Genomic DNA, 19920 nt, shown 5'->3' with positions numbered 1-19920 from the left:
AACTGGGACGGGCAGTCAAAATCTTGAAAATGTGCCTGAACAGAAACCCTGGAAAAAAATGCTGGTTTGGATCTTTTAAAATGTTGATAACTTTGAAACATTTCATTTTGTTCCACTTAAAAATGTAACTAAAAATTAAATAAGAGTTCAAAAGGTAAGTCGCTGCGAACCCGAAGTCGGACTGTTTCCTTCCAGAATTGTTGAAATGGGCTATTTTGACATTTTCCAAAACTTTTCCCCCTAATCTGCCTTCCTGTATCAAATAAGTCATTGAAAATAACATAATCCTGCGGGAAGTTTCAGGTTTGATGAATTTGCATTTTTTGACACAATTTCTTTTGACAAAAGAATTCCTGACATAGCTCCACTCACTGGTCCCCACTCCCGTCTGTGCGCTGCTAGGACTTATGGGAAACAGGGTTCTGTGTGCTGCAGAAACCTGAGCTGCTGCATGAGTCTTTCCCAGTGAATTGTGGGAGAACTTGTCTGTCCTTCTGGGTATATGGGGGAAATTGTGGAGGACGATCAGCACTCACGTAATTTAGCCTGCTTCCTCGCTGCAATGCTGGCGGATCATCAGCCCAAGTGGAAAAGGAACCCAGGCTCTAACCCATGCCCCAGCTAGTCAGGGCTGAAAGCACCACTAAACTCAGGTGAGTTTTTTTTGTGTCAGGAAGCAGGGTTGAGGGGCAACACCTGGGTAAGACACTTCTGTACATTCCAGAACACCTGTATTATATACACCCATCAGTTTGATGCATGCTTACCTAGGCATCACTATCACTTTGTAAAGTGTCCGTGGCCAGACACCTCTGGCCATGGTAGTGGGTTGGGTGTGATCCAACCTCACCCATCGATCACATGGGCTCATTAAGATATCAGTACTTTTGTGGTCAAGAGTCTATGTGATGGATGGATACTGCTGTCTCTTTCTGGGTGTCCTCGTTATTAAGTATGGTGTTTCTGGGGGAGCAGAGTTAGGGTTGTTTGGGTGACTCTGCAGACCTGTACTTTGGAACGTTGTTGTAAAGCAAGCCCTTCTCTTGGATTCTCAAGGTGCTTGTCTCACACACGTGGGTTTGAGAAGAGTACAGTGTTCTCTAAAGGGCATTTTGAATGCAGGGACAGATTCTTTCCCCCTAAAGGCCAGGCATAATGAAGATTTTTGCCTGGGGTGATATTACAAATGCACAAAATGACCCTCAGCGCTCTCCCGTTTTCCAGTGGGAAATCCCCTAGCTCCTCTGCCATTGCTCCATGCACATCTCTTACAGAATAGCTCCAACCTCAGCCTAACAGCAGCGGCAGCTAGAGTGTTTGGGGCCATTGGTGTATGTTTTTTAAGGGGACAGCTGCATGAAAACTCTGGAATACCATTATCCACTAACAACCTCTGTGCTTTTCACCACCACATCTGTCCCTCTGGATGAGCTTCTCTAGAAGTTTTTCCCAGGGAAGAACACAGATTTGAATACTACACATGCTCTACACTACACACCAGCTGGAACAGCCAGATCCTGTGCTACTTGGCAGAATCTTATTTCATGCAAGCGTACAAAGGAAACAAACAAATATCTCATCCCTTTAAAAATTATTTCTCTTTCATTCTTATTTCACCTATTCCCCAGCTTTTTCCATATAAGGTGGAAAGAAGAAAAATTATTCAAAAGAAAATTGCTATGTGCTAAGGTTTTCTCTGAATTAGATTATTGTATGAAAAACCAAAACTAAAGAGCTGTTGTTTTAACAATAATTGCTCAAGTTTAGAGGGACTTATGATTTTCCTTGTTTAAAAAAAAAAAACATTAAGTATTTCTTGTGTCCATGAAAGATATTCAGGACCAGAATCTGAGCTTATTTAAAACCTGGTGTGAATCAGGAGAAAGGGCACAGAAGTTAATAGAGTTACATTGGTATAAAATTGGAATCAGATCAGAATCTGGTCCCCAGAAGACAAATGTTTAATGACAAGTTGCTTAAATGTAGCAAGAAAACAACATTATTTTCACATCAAGTAATAATTTTTTTAAAAACAGTTGTCCCTGATTTTTTGCTAAACCCTCACTTGGGAGATCAATAAAAAGCTGTTTGTAGCCAGAAATGTATCTGCAATTCCTATGGGGGAGGAAGTCATACAAAGGTCAGGAAGCTATGGCCAGAGTGTCATCATATATTTAGCAAATGATAATGCAAACTGCACCGGGATGGGGGAAAATCTATAGAGGAAGGAAAAATGCATTGCCTAGTCTAGGAAGTTATGGCATGTTCACAACCAGGGAAGAGAAAGAGACAATTTAGAGGAGAGGATGGTAATCTCCCTGGCTCCCCCTTTGCGCTCTATATCACAGCATACTCAACCACTGATCTATGCAGCTAATTTCCCCAGCCCCTTCTCTGTGTAAATCTTATTTCCAATTTCTCCTGGCTCTTAAACTCACTTACTATGCACAGCACTTGGACAGAGAGCAGTGGCGGAGTGGAAATCGTCTCTATCTGCCGGATGTGTGTGTATAAATGAGAAAGAGAGAGTCTCTCAGAAACATCCTGGGTCATTGAAAAACTTGCACCTCTTTCTCACCCTTCCCGTCCCCCTCTGCCCCCAGCTGATGGATGGCGTAATATCCCTCTCCCATCTTATTCTCAGCTGCCCTTGGGCCAGGAGCTGGAAGAGAACTGCTGATGCTGTGCGAGCTCCGACAGGTGAATCCTGAAGGTTTCAAGCGCAGCCCTCGCTCCTTCGCCTTTGAAGAAAAACAATGTAATAAAATAACCCAGCAGGAAAATGAATGGAGAGAAAGAAAGAGAGAGAGATGGATTCACCTACCAGAGGGGTTTTGCAGCCATGGCCGTGAGCTTGTCCCTGCGCCCCCTTTTTCCTCCCAGCAGTGCCCTGACCACTTTAATGTGCTGTCCTTCAAAAATTTTTTTTTTAAAGCTGAGACCTGGAATATCAAGGCACCTGCTAACCCAGCTCCCAGGGTGGGTCCACTCTGGCTTGCACTGATTTCCCAGCTCCCAGGCTGCCCAAGGTAGCTCAGTGCCTCTCGTCTGCACCACTTTCAGATGCATTTGCAGATGAGTTTTGCACTGAGAGCCACTAAGTAGGTGATGCTAAGACCATCAGAACTGCAGGGGAGGGGGGTCTACCTGTGGCTGCCCACCCCTGCCTTTGAAGTGGTACAATCCATGTCTGTGTGCTTGCTAGAACAGCTGTGTTTATGAGTACCTCCTCCGGGCTATCCTCATGCTTGACGGTGGTGTGTGTGTTCATTCAGTGGCACGGAGACTCTACTACGCTCAGCTCATTCAGTCCCTGGTTGGCAGATGGGGAGGGCAGCGCTGTCTGTCCATGCCCACCTTTCCCCGGCTCTTCCTGGAAAGCGGCCTCCCGCCTGCATGCCTGGGACTGAGAATAGGTTGGTAGGCAACCATCTCGACAGGCTAAAAACCAGAGGGAACCAATGCTCAGTCTATACACTCTAGGTGCTTGGCAGGTTTTGGACACATTCTAGATGGTAAGGGGGTTTCATATAGTCTGGCTCAACCGTGAGAAGTGATTCTGACTGGCCTGGGTCCCTGGATATCTGCTCCCAGGGGTCCCAGATCAAATGGGCTCTGTTTCCAAGTTTATTTCTAACTATGAGCCAGCCAGCCCCACTAACAGGAATGAAAAGCAGCGACATCGCATTTCTGTCTCCGCTGACGCTGGCGGAGCGGACTCCCAGCTCACATGGGGAGCTGGTATTTCAGTAAGATGGTGCTGTTTGGACACAGTCCCTTTTCAGAGTAGAACCAGGTGCTGTCAGAACAAAGTGTATGAGATCATTTAAAGCTGAGCTGCTCTAGCTAGGGAATCTGGGGCTTTTCTCTGCATTGTCTCCAGAGTGCGCAGATCCCTTCAAGCCAGGGGAGAACAGCTAAGCTGGTTCTTTGTGAATGACTCTGAGTGGCTGGGGCTCACGTGCTCATGGCTTGCCCATTGATGCTACACGTTCATTCACACGCCCTGCTAATGAACTCCTGCCCATTCCCTCCCTTTACGCTGCAGGGAGTTGGTGTGAGGGTCTAGCGGACTGGAGTGCTAACACCTCACCACTGGCCTATTTTTCTTGTGCCAGTCTGTTAACCCTCCTCGCTATTGAGGGATTTCAGAGAGGCCATTGAAGCACAGCGGGCTGCTGGTAACAACCGTCAGTTGCTACAGAACTGGGCTGGATTTGAAACGCAGCCTAGAGATGAAATCCTTGGTAGCCCATTGCCAATCTCCTGAGCCATCAAGCTGAAGGAGCATACCCTGCTCTTTAAGGCACAGTCCATGGCCCAGAGCTGCACTGGCAGTATGTTGTAAGAGCCCTGGCAGGTATTTTGCAGGATACCGCTCAGAGCTTCCCAGCACATAAGGGGAAGGAGCAGGGGATCCAGTAGGGGTGCAACAACTTACTCCACTGGTGGTGCCAGTCCTACTCCAGGGTGCCATAGCTGCACTGCCATCTGCTCTGTTTGAGGTGCCATGCAGCATCAGGGACAATGGGGTGGCTGTGGCCCCTGCTCTCCCCACTGTGCAGTGACCCTTGGACCTCACAAGAATCACACAAGATGTGAGGGGAAAGCTCCTTGGCGCAGAGCCTGAAAAGTATTCCAGTGAACTCAGTGGAAGTGAAGAGACTAAATTCCTTTGAGGATCTGGGCTCTTATGCCTCCTGGAGCCTCCAGCTGCATGGCCTCTTATGGGCCAGGCATTGTCCTTCCCCCACGCTGGACTGCCATCCTCACAGATGCCCCTGAGTTTGCTGGCTATGATTTAACGCCCCCTTTCTGAACAGGGACACTTGGGTTTTACATCATGTTTGAAACAAAAAAGTCTTAGCTGGGTTATGATCCAAACGTATTACAGAATCTCACTTGCATTCCCCCACAGACACGGGTGAGTTACTTTGGGCTCCTCACTGGGGCTGGAGAGTGCAAATAGACTAGTTGGACATGTGCGTTTGTTCCCAGTCAGGTTCAGTGTCATGGTCTGGCTCTCACACACTAGCAGAAACTGCATTCAAGTTGCGACTGCTGCAGGGGAACATTTCAATCCACGCTGAATAAATCTGCTTCTTCTAAAAATATAAATGATTGGAAACATTTCTACTGGGCTCAAGCCACGTCAAACATTACTTGTACTGCCCCTAAATCGAGTTGGCACTATCTCTTTAATGGAAGTCCCAGGAATTTAGAACTATGCCACGTTCACCAGCGCTGTGCCAGATGAGAGCATGAGTTGCTGCCACCTGACACAGGTTTAAATAATGAAGTGCTCTATTTAACTTGTATGAATGTCTTTGTATAGTATGGTCTTCTCCCTCCCTGCCAAGGAAATGCTGTGAAATGATAAGGCAGAGGATAACTGTCTCTGGTGGTTCCCGACAACATCCGCCTAAACTCTGCTCATGATCAGAGGGGCAACCACTCTAGAGGGTCTCTCCAACTAGCTTCATCCAGTGACACATGGCTTGACCATCACCAACAATGGCATGGAGTGGGTTGGCTTTTGTGGGTTATAGTAGCTTGCCAGTCACTAAGTCAGAGTCTTCATTGTGCCAAGAGGGGCATTCACTGGAAGTCAGCAGTGCAGGACAATATTGGTCAGTGAGGTGGGACAGAATTTGTCCCTGCTGGGAGTTGAACTGTGGATCCAGTGTTGAGCTAAAGGAGAATGTCCATAAGCTGACGGCGGCTCCAGCATTAATATCCCCCAAATCTTCAGTTACTAGAGGGCAAGGCAATGACAACACTTCCAGGAAAATCAGACCCCAAGAGGAGCAAGCCAGGAATTAATACTATTAGCACAAGCTGTGTTCAACTGTACAGTTCTCTACCAATGCAAGAGTGATGCACATCATCCATCAGTCCTGCCCTCCAGCATGTCAGGGTTCCCACTGTAGGAGAGACAATAACACCTTTGTCCAAGAATCCTTCACAGCTCAGTGGGGGAAAAGGAGTGGGAGGTGGGAAGCTGTAGATGTAGCCTCAGAAGCAAGAAAGAAGAGAGCCGCCCCACATCTGTGAGAAGCAACTGGCTAAGCAATCTCTTGAAACCCACACAGAACAGCCCCTCCTGCTGGGCTTCATTTCACAATCCAGTGCCATCCAAACAAGAGCGATTTGCTCTCTCCTCTGGGCACCAGGGTGCCCTTATTTTAATTAAACAAAACAAAATTTAACAAGCTTTTTCTGGGAGGAACGTATGGTAAGAGCATGAGACCCACGCACCCCTTAGTGTCTCTAATGTCTGACCCACCTATAATGCTAACCCTGCAAATCCCCCTGACATGGACAGTGCATGAACAACCTGCTACACTTTGCCCGATGGCCTCTGATGGTTTAACCTACTAAAATTCAAATATCTTCCTGGCCGTGAGGAGTTAAGGGAGGGAAGCAAGTAAGTTCAGCTCTATTTGATTTAAAGATATCCCTGACTGAAATGTGGGCAACAGAACTGAAGCTCTTTGATTATTGTCAGACCCAGTTTGGCTTAGACCCTGTCATGCTGTCCCAGTTGCTAAAGGGTGAACAGGGAGATGAGCTGCCTCCTCCACTGGGGCTGAGTAGTGGCTCTGCAACAGCTGGGATCAGAAAAAGGCTGCAGGGTAGCAGTGGCTGAGGAACTACTGAAATCAGGGCCCTTTAGCAATGGACTATGGGAAGCTAGCCAGGTAGCTGGGCCTTCAGAGGCAGAAGCTCACAGAATGAGTCTGGGAAACAGCCTGCTGGACGGGTGTGGTCAGAGGCAGGCAGGCACTGGGAGAAACTGGTTGCAACTTCTTCACACAGGGTCCCTGAGGTGTGGTTGAGCCTGGGTTCCCCAGCAGAGGAGTTAGTGGGGCCTGAACCCCAAGAGGTGGAGTCTGTTGACCCTTTGCTAAGGTTACTGGCCTCCTGACCTACCAGACTCTTTTCTGCCCTGAGATGGGAGACAGAGACTATTAACCACCTGGCTGGAGGCATAGCAAGAAACTACCAGCCATGGATTAAATGGTGATTGGCTAAATAAAGGGGAAACTTGGCCATCACCATGCTCAGCAACAAGAAGCTACCAGAGACTGACAGCAGCTCCAGATAGACCCCAGTTCATGCCAATTAAAAATGATGGCCTACTCTGCATGGCCTCTCCACCATGGGGAACAGAGCGGAGCAATGCCTTGCAAAACCCAGCCGTGGGGCTCAGAGCAGCTCTGCAGCATGCTTCCGGCCCCTGATCCTGGTCCAGCAGCAGCCCCTCTGCTCTCACTCTGACTGCTTGTAGGTCAGGGTGTGGGGAGGGCTTGCAAAGGGCAGGCATGAGGGTTGGCTGCACTCTGCACCATTATCTTTCCTTGTACCTGGGCGGATTTCACAGTGGAAGATCAGCTGCAAAGCCCGTTGAAGTCCATGGGAGTCTTTCTGGTGACTAGGATGGGGTTTTGACCAGGCCCTATGCCAGCAGTGTTATCAGAGGGGTGCTACTGCCCCGCCACCAGTAAGGCTGAGACTCGCTTACTGTTTAACAGATGCTATTTCAAAGTGCTCCACGGGCTCAGTCACAGTGTCCTGTCAATTGCTGTACCTTATGGGGAGAGTGTTCAAAACTCAAGGTACCTTGAGCAAGGGGTTCCCAAAACAGAACCCCCTTAAAAAATGTCACAAGAAATGTTTATGATTCTTATAACATTTTTCGTTCACATCCTATCATGGCTCTGCTGCCACACTCCCAAAACTGGGATAGCAGCACCCTATGGTGATTGATCTCAGCTCAGGTCTGGCACCCACTGCCCCTTTGGGGAAGCAATGTTTAAAAGAAAAGGAGTACTTGTGGCACCTTAGAGACTAACAAATTTATTTGAGCATTAGCTTTTGTGAGCTACGAAAGCTTATGCTCAAATAAATTTGTTAGTCTCCAAGGTGCCACAAGTCCTCCTTTTCTTTTTGCGGATACAGACTAACATGGCTGCTACTCTGAAACCAGTGTTTAAAAGGTTATTCTACAAGGTGGCTTGAGCCAAGCTGATGAGCCAGAGAAAGTCATTTGGGTGTGTGCAGCAGGACTGGCACTCTGGTACAAGCCAGTGTGTTTGCCAGTTGCCTGACATCAGAATAAATGGTTGGCTCAAGGTGACGTGCTGTGGTTTTGAACCCACCCAATATCCATGTGCTCTGAGTCTGACCCCTGCCCTTAGCAGCTCTCTGAGAACATTGGGAACGTTAGTTGCTCTGTACCTGCCTTCTACAAAACTTGCCTCTTGCAAGTTTAGCCTTAAGGTCAAAGCTTCTGTTGAGACCTGATATGTCAAAGTGTCCTACAACCCACATTATTATTCAAATTTTATTTTAGAAGTATTGTTAGGGAAAATAGCATTAATTAAATAGATGGAAGCTGAAAGACTCTAGTGAGCAACAGCATTAGGGCAATGTAATCATGCTGCCTGCTCCACACCCCTGTCCTGAACGGTGGGACTGGGTGTGATCAAAGAAAAGCAAGTAGCTGTGATTCTCATCAATGTCTGCATGATCAAAGGGGTTGCTGAGTATCAAGAAAGGCACCCATAATGAAAAACCTATTCTAAGGACTGGCATGTGGTCAACATTGACTGTTTTCAATCAAAACACTAACAAGTTTATCATGAAAAATAAATAGCTTTCTGGAACAATTCATCCAGTCCACACAAACCAAGGTGTCTTAGGGTGATTGGCACCTTTTAGAGGAAGAGCACGCTAGTGCACCTGGGCTTATTACCTGCTGTCCTACTAGGCTTAAGGGATGGCACCTGAGCCTTATAAAGGGGGAGATAGCTGCCAGGTGGCTGGTAGATACTTGCAGGCACTGTGGAGAGTAAGAAGATTCCTGCAGGGCCCTAAGGCAGCAGAGGAAAGATACTAAGGGGGAAAGCCTATGGAGAAGGCCATGCTCCAGGTAAGTGGTGTATTTTTTTTGGGCGGGGGTTGCTGAAACACTGAGCTCCATAGATACATCCATGCAGAGCCTTACATACACAATTAAGAACAGATTGTTTGGTCTTATTTTCAGCTCCTGCAGTGTGAAGAGGTTGTAGTAAGGCCTTTAAAGGCAAGGCCATTATCCAGTCCAATAAACAGAGAAGTAAAGAAACCACCAACCTTTAGTCCTGTTTGTAAGCCCTGGTCTACACTAGGACTTTAGGTTGAATTTAGCAGCATTAAATCGATGTAAACCTGCACCCGTCCACACGACGAAGCCCTTTATTTCGACTTAAAGGGCTCTTAAAATCGATTTCCTTACTCCACCCGGACAAGTGCATTAGCGCTTAAATCGGCCTTGCCGGGTTGAATTTGGGGTACTGTGGACACAATTCGACGGTACTGGCCTCCGGGAGCTATCCCAGAGTGCTCCATTGTGACTGCTCTGGACAGCACTCTCAACTCAGATGCACGACTGTTTGCCATTGCTCTGATGCAGGAAGGGGCGACTGATGACATGGCTTACAGGGAGTTAAAATCAACAAAGGGGGTGGCTTTACATCAAGGAGTATTTCAGGCAGGACTTCACGGAGGGTTCCAATAAGAAATGGTGCACCTAAGTTATTGTTCTTATTGGAACAAGGAGGTTAGTCTGGCCTCTGATTGATACATGGCTAGATTTACCTCGCTGCACCTTCTCTGTGAGTGACTGCAGTGTGACCTAGAGGAATGAGTCCCCTAGATGGGGGGTTGGGGGGGTTGCAAATGAGTACAAAACAAATCTGGTCTATTTCTTGTTTTGATACAGTCCATCTATCTTTTACATCTTTGGCTGGCAGCAGACGGTGCAGAAGGACTGCATGCCATCCACATCTCATGGCTGCTCGGCAGAAGATGGTACAATAGGACTGCTAGCCGTCCTCATCTCTTGCCTGCCTGGCAGAAGATGATGCAGTAGGACTGCTAGCAATCCGTATCGCCTGCCTGCTCACCATAAGATGGTTCAACGGGACTGACTGCAGGACTAAAGAGAATGACCTGATCAAGTCACTCCAAATTTAGTCCCTGCACCCATGTCTGCCCAGGCGCTCCTGATCGACCTCACACAGGCGACCAGGAGCACCTCAGACATGACGATGACGGCTACCAGTCCTATTGCACCGTCTGCTGCCACAAGGCAATGGGTTGCTGCTGCTGTGTAGCAATGCAGTACCGCGTCTGCCAGCACCCAGGAGACATACGGTGATGGTTACCTGAGCGGGCTCCATGCTTGCCGTGGTATGGCGTCTGCACAGGTAACTCAGGAAAAAAGGCGCGAAACGATTGTCTGCCCTTGCTTTCACGGAGGGAGGGAGGGAACGGGGGCCTGACGATATGTACCCAGAACCACCCGCGACAATGTTTTAGCCCCATCAGGCATTGGGATCTCAACCCAGAATTCCATTGGGCAGCGGAGACTGCGGGAACTGTGGGATAACTATGCACAGTGCAACACTCTGGAAGTCGACTCTAGCCTCGGTACTGTGGAAGCATTCCGCCGAGTTAATGCACTTAGAGCATTTTCTGTGGGGACACACACACTTGAATATATAAAACCGATTTCTAAAAAAACGACTTCTATAAATTCGACCTAATTTCGTAGTTTAGACATACCCTAAGAGGAAGCTTCTGTATTGGGTAAAAGATGAGTAACAGTTGCTATCGGGATTTGAATAATTTTTAAAGGTGAATCAGCTTCGTATGTTTGAAGTCTAGATACATAATGAATCAGCATGTTAAGCATATTGCAGGCAACATGTGCAACAAGGAAGACAAACCCTCAGGGAGGAGGGGCTGGGACCAGCTGAGACTGCGATGAAGACTTGGTAAGTTTGAGATTTATTTTGAAAGACTTTGTGCAGGACTTAATGAAGTGGATGCCAGCAGGGAAATGTTCTGAATATCTGGACTGTTTGGCCTTTGTACAGGGCCCTGAGTGAAGGGGAAACTGAGGCCAGTTTGGCAGAAACATGCTGGCCAGAAGGGGGTGCTACAGGGCAGGCATGCCGTTTGATGCAAGCGTTCACATCTATCAATTTCACTCTTCAAAGTGCTGTATTTTCTGTTAGTTGAGTAGCCCTTTTTAAAGCAGTCATAGCAAATGAGATACCCCCCCCCGCAAACGGCCATAGAAAAATCAAGCTGTGTACAGGCTACACTAAACCTTAAATATACTTTGACCCAAAAGACTGGATTGCTGTAGAATTTTTCACCCCGGCTAAAATGGAAATTTAGGTGTAACCTTAACTGGGGTATGCTACTGCCCCACATAACATTGATACGTCATGCTGGGGTAAGGGGTAGGGTTAGGGGTGCAAGCTGAGGTCATTTAGTCAAAGGATTCCCAAGATAAAAACCCCTCCCTCCCTCCCCCTCCATTAAATTAATTAAAGATAGCTTTAAAAATAAAAGTGCTGTAAAGTCCACATACAGAGGAAGATTGTCTTGAAAACTGGTATGCCACAGCTGAGGCTGGGGTAGTGTTTGTGGTGAAAATTTGGGGTCATTAGATTAAGGAGTTCTCATTATTCAATCCCTCACATTGAGCATCTTTAAATTTTCTAAAGGCTCTGTAATCCTCATCTGTCATAAGATCACTGCTGTGCCATAACAGGGGCAAACTGGGAGTCATTTGGGCAAGGGTATCCTCAGATTCAGCTCCCCAGTAAGCAGCTGATCTTAACATACAGATTGCTCTAAACCCCAGTTACGGTACAGGCCAGCCTCCTACAACTCTGTATTTCCTGGCTTCCAGAGGTTTGAGTCTAGGTGCACTTAATGTGCTGGAAGGCGACAAACCGAGGTGGGTTAGGGGCTTGTGAGGCCCTGGGCCAGAGCAAGTGGGGGGGCCCCCTCTGTACCCCTTCTGCCTGCAGCCCCCCTGTCCTCCTGAGTGCTCCTGCCCAGGGGTGGGGTCAGGGTGGAGGGCCTTGCCCTGCTCCCTGGCAGGAGCGCTGGGCAGCCGGAGAAAGGCAAGCCCCTGCGTCCCGACCCTGCTCCCCGGCAGGAGCATTGGGTGAAGTGGTGTGGGTTGGGGTGTGTCCCTTCTTCCAGGGCCACTGGGCACAGGCCCCATTAGCCTAGTTGCTACAAGGCCCAGCTGGTTGACCTGAACTCCCTGTTAATGATGGTTTGGGGAAGTGAATGATCACTTTGAAACCGATCTAGCGACTGCCTCCTGGAGAGATGGGTTAACGACAGCAAATGGGAAAACCCCGTGGCTGAGGTAGGAAGCAGCACAGCTCCAGCGCCATAGATGTAGGATGAGAAAGCGGGAGACAAATAAAAAGAACCTTAACTTAAAACCAGATTCCATCTCATGATTTTGGGGGGGCGGGCTGACCTGCTTCTCAACTTTTGACTCCTCCTGCAACTGCTTTGTACTTCACTAGAAAGCAATCTTCGGGCTCCTAGTGATGGGCCAGATAATAAATGCGTAGGTGTGTGAATGGCAATGCGCTTCCATGGGAGTGGAACCCCCCTAGGGCTGCGGGGGTGGGAGATGTGGCTACAAGAATGAGAGCTTCCTGTCCAATTGTGGTGGTTCTCTTGTCTCCCCAGGACTAGGAGGGATGGAGACTTACTGGGAACTCTGAACCGTGGGCTGGTATCTGGTATTAAAGCGGATCTTGGAGAGCACAGCTATGCAAAACATTTCTAGAGGGAGAGAGTAATTTCCTCAGTCAATTGCAGCCAACAATATTCCGCTGCCTTTGTGTGCCAGGCGATTCCCTTTGTAATGGAGATCTCCTCTTAACAGACGTCTGGAAATGCAGCTGTCTAGGGAGTTAGTTTCACATAATAACAGAGAGAGACTGCAGCCAAGTGCTCTCTGCCAGGAGTGAGGCATAAATCTGCCAGGTGATCAGGCTGCAGCAGAGCAGGGAAAGCACCCAGCAAAGAAGAGGCATGTCAAGTAGGGTCAAGACCTCTGGGTTGTCTTCCCGGCTCTGCCACCGCTGTGTGACCTGACAGGTCGCTTCCCCTCGCAGTGCCTTGGTTTCACCAGCAGCACTGTGGGGCAAAAAGCAGTGACAAATGCAGCAGTTCTGTCTGAACGTTGCCTTTAATTTCAGGCCTCGAGGATTCGCTTCCCTCCTAGGTGTCCCTTGAAGTTTGGTTTCCAATGAACCCACAATCTCATGTCAGCGGGCTACCTCTCGAAACAATCAATGTATTGTAGGGATGCAAAGCCATAAATCAGCTGGCGTTCGCTCGGAACTGAGGCCAGCTAGCTGAACTGTGCTAAATTCAGCAGCAGCTTTACCTGCCTTTACTCTCTCCCATGTAGGTCTCAGCCTTTGTCTCCGCCAGGGTGGATTCTAGTCATAGGCTTTATTTGGATGGATCCTGGAAGCTTAGACAAATGCCACCCTCTCTTACCTGGGCAGGCTGGCATGAGTATAAACTCCCAGTACTTTGTGCTATGCATTAGCTGCCAACATACTTCTGTGTTCAATTTCAGGTACATGAATGGCTTAGGACAGAGGTAGTCAATAGTCCGTAGGCCAAATCTGGACCATCAGATGCTTTTAAAGTAAATCTTTTTATTTACTTATTATTCTTTTTTTATTTTCTCCAGAGTCTGGATGACCCTTAGTACTTCTCCATTAAATATGTCAGTGATGTGGTGGTTTTTATTATCAGAGGGCGGGCACAGGGTAATGGATGCAATTGGTTTTTTTTAGAGGCGATAGCTCGGAGAGTGATAGATTATGTGTGTTTGCGGGGGAGGAGTTAAAACAGGCTTTTAAGCAGCTGCCACATGGTAACTGCTTTCAGTGACTAATGATCCAGGCCAAAACTGCACAGTCCCCAGAGCCACTCGGACAATAGGGAAGGAGATTCTTGAACCTAATCCTGTGACAGAGGGGAATTTATCGCATGTCAATGCCAATTCCTAGAAGAACCTTTTCACTGTGGAAGGATCTTTGTGCATGGCACTGTGCTCTGGTTTATTGAGTTGAATTTAAATCCAGCTTTTCCAGCTCCAATAACCTTTGAGGTTTGGGTAGCTACAACTGGAGAAGTTTTCAAGTTTGTTCATATCTTGGCGTTCTCCATCCAATAGATGCAATTAGTCATCTGCGTCTGGCCCATGCCAGCTGACTCGGGCTGTTTCACTGCAGTATAGACAACTGGGCTCAGCTGGAGCCCAGACTCTAGGACCCTATGAAGTGGGAGGCCCTCCCCACAATGTGGTCATAATAGTACAAGAGGAGGGTCCGATCCAGCACTGACTGAAGTCAATAGAAACAGACTTGACTTTGGTGGGCATTGTTTTTAAAATGGTTTTGGCTATTGCATGTCCAAGGTCAGGGTTTAGTATCAAAGAGGCACTTAGAGGAGGGTTGCCACCTATTTTTCTTTACTGTGTGCCAAAATAATATCTCATGATGGCATTGTTGCTCAGTGATATGTCATGACCCCACCCTCAGAATGAATTCAGAACCCAGTGTTTGTAGAACATGGGGTGAGTCAGACCCTTGGAAACTGAGCCCAGCACAGGGAAGTGGCACAGAAAAAATAGTTTGTGGGTTTTTTTTTTTTTCTTCAAACAAAGCAAAACTTGATTGAAACCACCCAGATTCACACTGACCCGCAAATGGGCCAGGCTTCTCCTGCAACTCAGGCCACATGCGTTCAAGACCAATCCTGAGACCTTGGCAAACCTGCCCCAAGTCTCAGGTTTCTACTGAAAGCATCCCCCAGCTCCACTGACTTCAGAGTTTTATTCTGGACTTACACCTGTTCAACTGAGTCAGGTCTACACTAGAAAAGCATTGCAGGTGCAGCGTGGCAGCAACTTAAATATAAGCACTACCTTTGACTTACAATTGTTGACTAAGAATTGATTTAGAATCTGGTCAATGGGGTGCATATAAACACACAGCTATCAAATGAATAATTATTTCTCATCATGCATAGGCTACAACAAAGCATTCTGGGCAGAGAGGAACAGCTGGGCGACCTTGACAAGTTTTGCATCTGAGCTAATTCAAAATTTCATATGCAATCACCTAACTTCTAATCTTCTGTCTCACTGATAAATGAAAAGTTGTATTTATACTACATGACAGCAATCTTTTTGCTCTGCTGCAGAGGCAGCCAGCCAAAGGCAGCCATGGTCATGAACCCTGTTACCAGAACTGTTTTGACATCTCTGATTGCACCACAAGATCCTTTTGACATACAAGGAAGTAAACAAACCACAAAAGATGCAGAGGAAAAGCGTGAGCACTGTCTGAGCAATCTTAAAAGAGAAGTTAAAACAATGGGCCTTAAACCAGGAATGGCTCCACTGACTTCAGAGTTATTCTGGATATACACCTGTTTAACTGAGTCGATCCTCCACTAGAAAAGCATTGCAGGTACAGCTTTGCAACTATACTGGCAAACCTGCCCACTGTAGATACAGTTTATACTGGAAATAAGTGCTTTTGCCTGGGCAGTTTATACCAGTTCCTGAATGAAATAAGCTCTACCAGCAAAAACACTCTAGCTGCTATCACTGCCTATACGCTAAGGTTTTTGCCAGCATTGAGATGTCATACAAAAAGACACTGGCAACATTACCATATGGGCAAAAGTTTCTAATGTGGATCTGGCCAGGGACCAACATTTGGCCCAATGCATCTAATTCAACCACAGATTCAGCTTCCTCTGCCTCCCTAGCTGATGATCTCAAAACCTAAACTACAAAAATGACCCTTTAAAGATATTGATCTCTCCAGCATGCACACGCTTCTCAGCATGCACAGCCTTTAGGTGCAAATCTCAGGAATATGCAACATTAAAGTAAATTCCACAAAAGACCCAAAGGAGGAAAAAAAAAAGCCAATCCCAGTTTAATAAATCAAAGTAGTAATTTATGTAGCAACAAAATCTGCAGCTGTGTTATTTTCCACCTTAAACTTAACTAAACAGTGTGATGCTGCTGGCATACATCTCTAACCATGGTGCTACCAGCAAGGTCCTATGGCCCCTTTTGAGTTTCAGCTTTAAATGAACCCCAAAGTTCAATGCCACACTCAGCCCAGATCATCAAGTTTCACCTGGATTAACCCTGAAACTGCTGAGCTCCACAATGTTTTGGCTCAAAACCAAAACGCAGCCCAGGCTGAAGTAGTGTAGGAGCATTGATTCTTCCTTTACACCCTGAGGCTGCAATTGGTCCATGTGGGCAGACTTCTATGTCCCTGCAGAGCCCAGTTAGCTTCAGTGGACCCAAATGCAGGCTCATAGCCCTACTTAGCTTCTCCTATTCAATCATGTGTGCAGAAAATAAGAGCTGGTCCATCACTGCATGTAGATAGGCCCATTATTAGCTCCACCCTTTGGTATTTCTAACACTGCCTCTAAAATTTGGTAGCACCTGCCCTGACAGCACGGGGTGTGTGTGTGCAGTACAATGCTGCACTGATTCTTTCTTCTTATAGATTTAACCTTAGACACCCTGGTACCTTCTTTAATTTCCCTATCCCTTACCCTAATTCATCAGATTCCTTTTAAGTCAAAATTAAACAGATGCTTATTATCCAGAAATTCAGCAATGAATCACTTTCATGTTTGGAGAGTATGCTAACTGTGTAATGTAAAATTAATCACTACTGCTTTCTGATTTTCCCCCCCACTCCCCCGACTTCTTTGATAATGTTTGCCTGAATCTCTCAAACATCTGTGATAAAATTCTTATCTACTGTATGCTGAGCTAGAGTAGCTGCTTCTGTGACTGGGATCAGGACCCAGTCAATCTGGCTTCAGTTCCTAACTCTGCTACTCCCAGGCCTTTAAACATGCATTTGTTGGCAGCCATCCCATGCAAGACTCTTATTAAGCAACCAGCGGCTAGGACTCCAGAATGGGAGCTCCGCACCTGGCTCTGGGTTGGGGGGTGGCTTTCACTTCCACTTCCCCAGCTCCCTATACTTCAACAACTATAAAGCCAGAGCAATTACTCAGGCTCAGTGTGGGTGAAGTGGATTTCACCCCATGCGCAGAGGACCTATGCAAAATTGTAAAATACCTTAGCCTGGAAAGCACTCCCTACTGTTCTTTGGTTTTTTCCACCTAGTATTTTTAATATTCTGGACCATTCTTGCAAAATACTTGTCCCAAGCTATTTTAGCTGCAGGTAGCCTTCCTCAAACACTTTCTGGCAAGGGAAACAAAATAGATGCACTCATAAAGCTTCATTCTCTCTAGCATCCCCTCTTGCTCACCTCACTCCTGCTTGGTGGCCAGGATCAGGGAATGCAGGTGGCTGTCAGAGGAGGATTCTGACAATTGATCACAGGCTGGTCTGGGCCTGAATAGCCGAAGGGCTCTGCACACAAAGTCATGGATACTTTTATAGCAGGCACCGAGGCTGCCTCTTGAACTGTAGGGACCCAGGCCTCTGGCAGAATTCCAGCAGGGTCTTAAAAGCGCCTAAGCTGTCACATTGGGGTTTGGTTATTTATTGCTCTTGCTTCTCTGAAGCGTGTCCTTTTCCAGGGGAACCTTTCCTTACACTTCATTGTATTATTCCCCTTCCTCTTGTTGTGAGCACAACAACGGCTCTCCAGAATTGCCAGTACACCCATGTACGAGACTCCAGTGGTTTACCAGCTAGGTTGTCTAGATGAGGCCCATCCCTAGTAATCAGACTGGAAACTCCTCAGCTTTAGATGTCAGCTGATTTTGGAGCTAGGTTTAAAAGCACCTGGAGAAGAGGAGCAGAGGAGAGTGACCAAGAAGTGGATGGATTTAGAATCATGTCTTGGCTATGGTCATGAGTTAGAACAGCACCAGGACCATCATGAACTCCAGAGAACTCGTGGGCTGAGTTCTGCACTGAGTTCCACCCCTGCTGAATTCTAAGCAGCTGCAGGGGCATAAGCAAGGACAAAAGTTGTCTCAGTAGCTTTTTGCTTCTTGATGAAATCTGCCCTAACCATGGTGGTGAGACCCAGATCAGTTTTGAACTCTGTCAGCACAGGAACAGCAGCACAACTCAGGGCCTCAGCACCTGTAGCAACTCCAGGTGAGGCTAAACCAACCCCCAGGGATGGCCAGCCCCCCAGTGTGTGGGATGAGGCTGGGAGCAGTTTGCAACTAGCCCATATCTTTAAAATGGGCTTAACTGAAACCAGGGAGTTGGAAAACAGTGCCTGACGTGTGGGGCGTTCCAAAACCTGATCTGACTTCTACCAGTTGGACCTGTCCAGCTGTGGCTAACCAGATGCTGTGATTCCTTATCACCCATTCCCCTGTGTCAGGTACCATCAGACAAAATATGCCTTCTGCTTCTCTACGCAGCCTTCCCCTACAACCGCATGGGCCAGCACTGACTGGACATGTAATCATCCAGACCAGTCATAGGTCCTCCAGCAGTAAGCACCAGCGAGAACTCTGCCAGCCCCAGCAGCTTCTCCTTTAGAACCAGCTGGTCATTCATAGAGTCCATTTCTGTTGAGGGCGTTTGAAAAAGGCTATCATGCCCCACCACCCATTCTTCCCTGGGGCAGGGCTAGCCTGGGCCTGCGAGACAGCACAGGGATTTTCTGACACAAAGTTGACTTTAATGTGAGGTATTAGTCAGAGACACAGGCCCTGGTCCTGCCAGTGATACTGGCACTATTTGTACAGTGGGGATGCTGAGAGTCATTGAACCAAACTGTAAAGCCTTTATATAATGGAAACCACTTCAAGCCAGGGGGTGCAACAGCGCCCCAGCTGCAGCACCTAGGGCTTCTCCATGTTTGGACCAACCTCCAAACCCCATTGAGGTCAGTGTCTCCACGGGCTGGATCGGGGCCTTATCTGTGACATTCCTGGCTGGACATGAGGGGAAGCCACTTAAAGCGTTTCCAATATAGCCCCAGCTCAACAGCAAGTTGCAAGGGACTTACCCCCACTTCACCCTGGAACACAGACTCCCTCCCCGGGAGTCAGGGTCGATTCATCCCCCGACCCAGCAAAGGGCTCCCTGGACAAAGGGCTCCGGGCGGGGGGGTAGTGGCAATGGGGAATAAGGGAGGACCAGCCCCCCGGGAGGTGGCGGCTGTTTGGCTGTTGCAGCTTCCACAGACACTAGCCGAAGCTCCCAAGCGGAGGCTCGCTGGGTTTTGTTCTGGCGGGGGGGAGGGGGGGTCCCCGCTGCAGTCTCTGGGGTTTAAGGCTTTGGAACAGGGGGTCGCTGCTCCCCAAACAAAGGACCCGGGCCAAGGCTCGGAGGGAAACTGGTCCGCGCCCAGCCGGGCTCTGCGGAGGGCTCGGACTCCGCTCCCACGCCCGGGGGCAGGAGAGGGGCCCGGGGCACGCGCTCGTTACCTCTGCCGCCGCCCCATCTCTTCCTCCGGCTCCGGGCTAGGCTGAGGGGGACCGCACGCTGCCCTCTCGCTGCCATCCAGCCCGGCCTCGGCTACCTGCGGCCGGCCCCTCACCTGCCGGCCACGCCCACCTTTAGCCCTCACCTGCCTGCGAACCGGTGCCTCGCCTTCCTTTTCCTGAGGGGGGAGGGGTTTGTTCTGCAGCGCCTCCACCGCACACCTGCAATAGGGCCCATGGCTCCTGAAGGGGTATGCGGGGGGGCGCTCCCGGGGGCAGGAAGGGCTGCAGAGAGGACGGTGGTGTGACCGGGGAGTTTAGGAGGAGAGAGGTAAGTAGCTCTCCTTAGGCAGAGAGTAGTGTCGGGGGGGGGGGAGGGGGGAGCGATAAAAAGGTAGCAAAGCGGGTGCAGAAAAGGCTGAGTGTGTTTTGCACACTCATACACACAGAGGCTGTCCAAACCACTTCAGTGCTGAGCAGAGGAACTGTAGCCATTCAGTCCACTTTCTCTGCTTGTGACCTGGTGGAACCAGCTGACTTTGTAGGCAGGGATGTAGTGTTGCAAACAAGTGTGATTCAAAATTCAAGGTTTCGGAGTAGCAGCGGTGATAG

At 48.2% G+C, this 19920-nt stretch overlaps 1 protein-coding gene across 1 annotated transcript in view; it reads right to left on the bottom strand.

Annotated features, from left to right (window-relative positions):
* Window positions 1–19441, bottom strand: part of LOC102946634 (hyaluronidase-4) — a 33267-nt gene extending 13826 nt beyond the window's left edge. Inside the window, exon 1 of the mRNA XM_007061875.4 lies at window positions 19312–19441. Within this exon, the coding sequence (XP_007061937.3) occupies window positions 19312–19328 (17 nt within the window). The 5' untranslated portion in view covers window positions 19329–19441. The remainder of the gene's footprint in view (window positions 1–19311) is intronic.
* Window positions 19442–19920: the final 479 nt, after the last annotated feature.

This window comes from Chelonia mydas, chromosome 7 (assembly GCF_015237465.2).
Source record: "Chelonia mydas isolate rCheMyd1 chromosome 7, rCheMyd1.pri.v2, whole genome shotgun sequence".
Lineage (NCBI taxonomy): Eukaryota > Metazoa > Chordata > Testudines > Cheloniidae > Chelonia > Chelonia mydas.
Note: the sequence above shows the minus strand (reverse complement) of the source record. Positions and strands in the feature narration are given on the sequence as shown.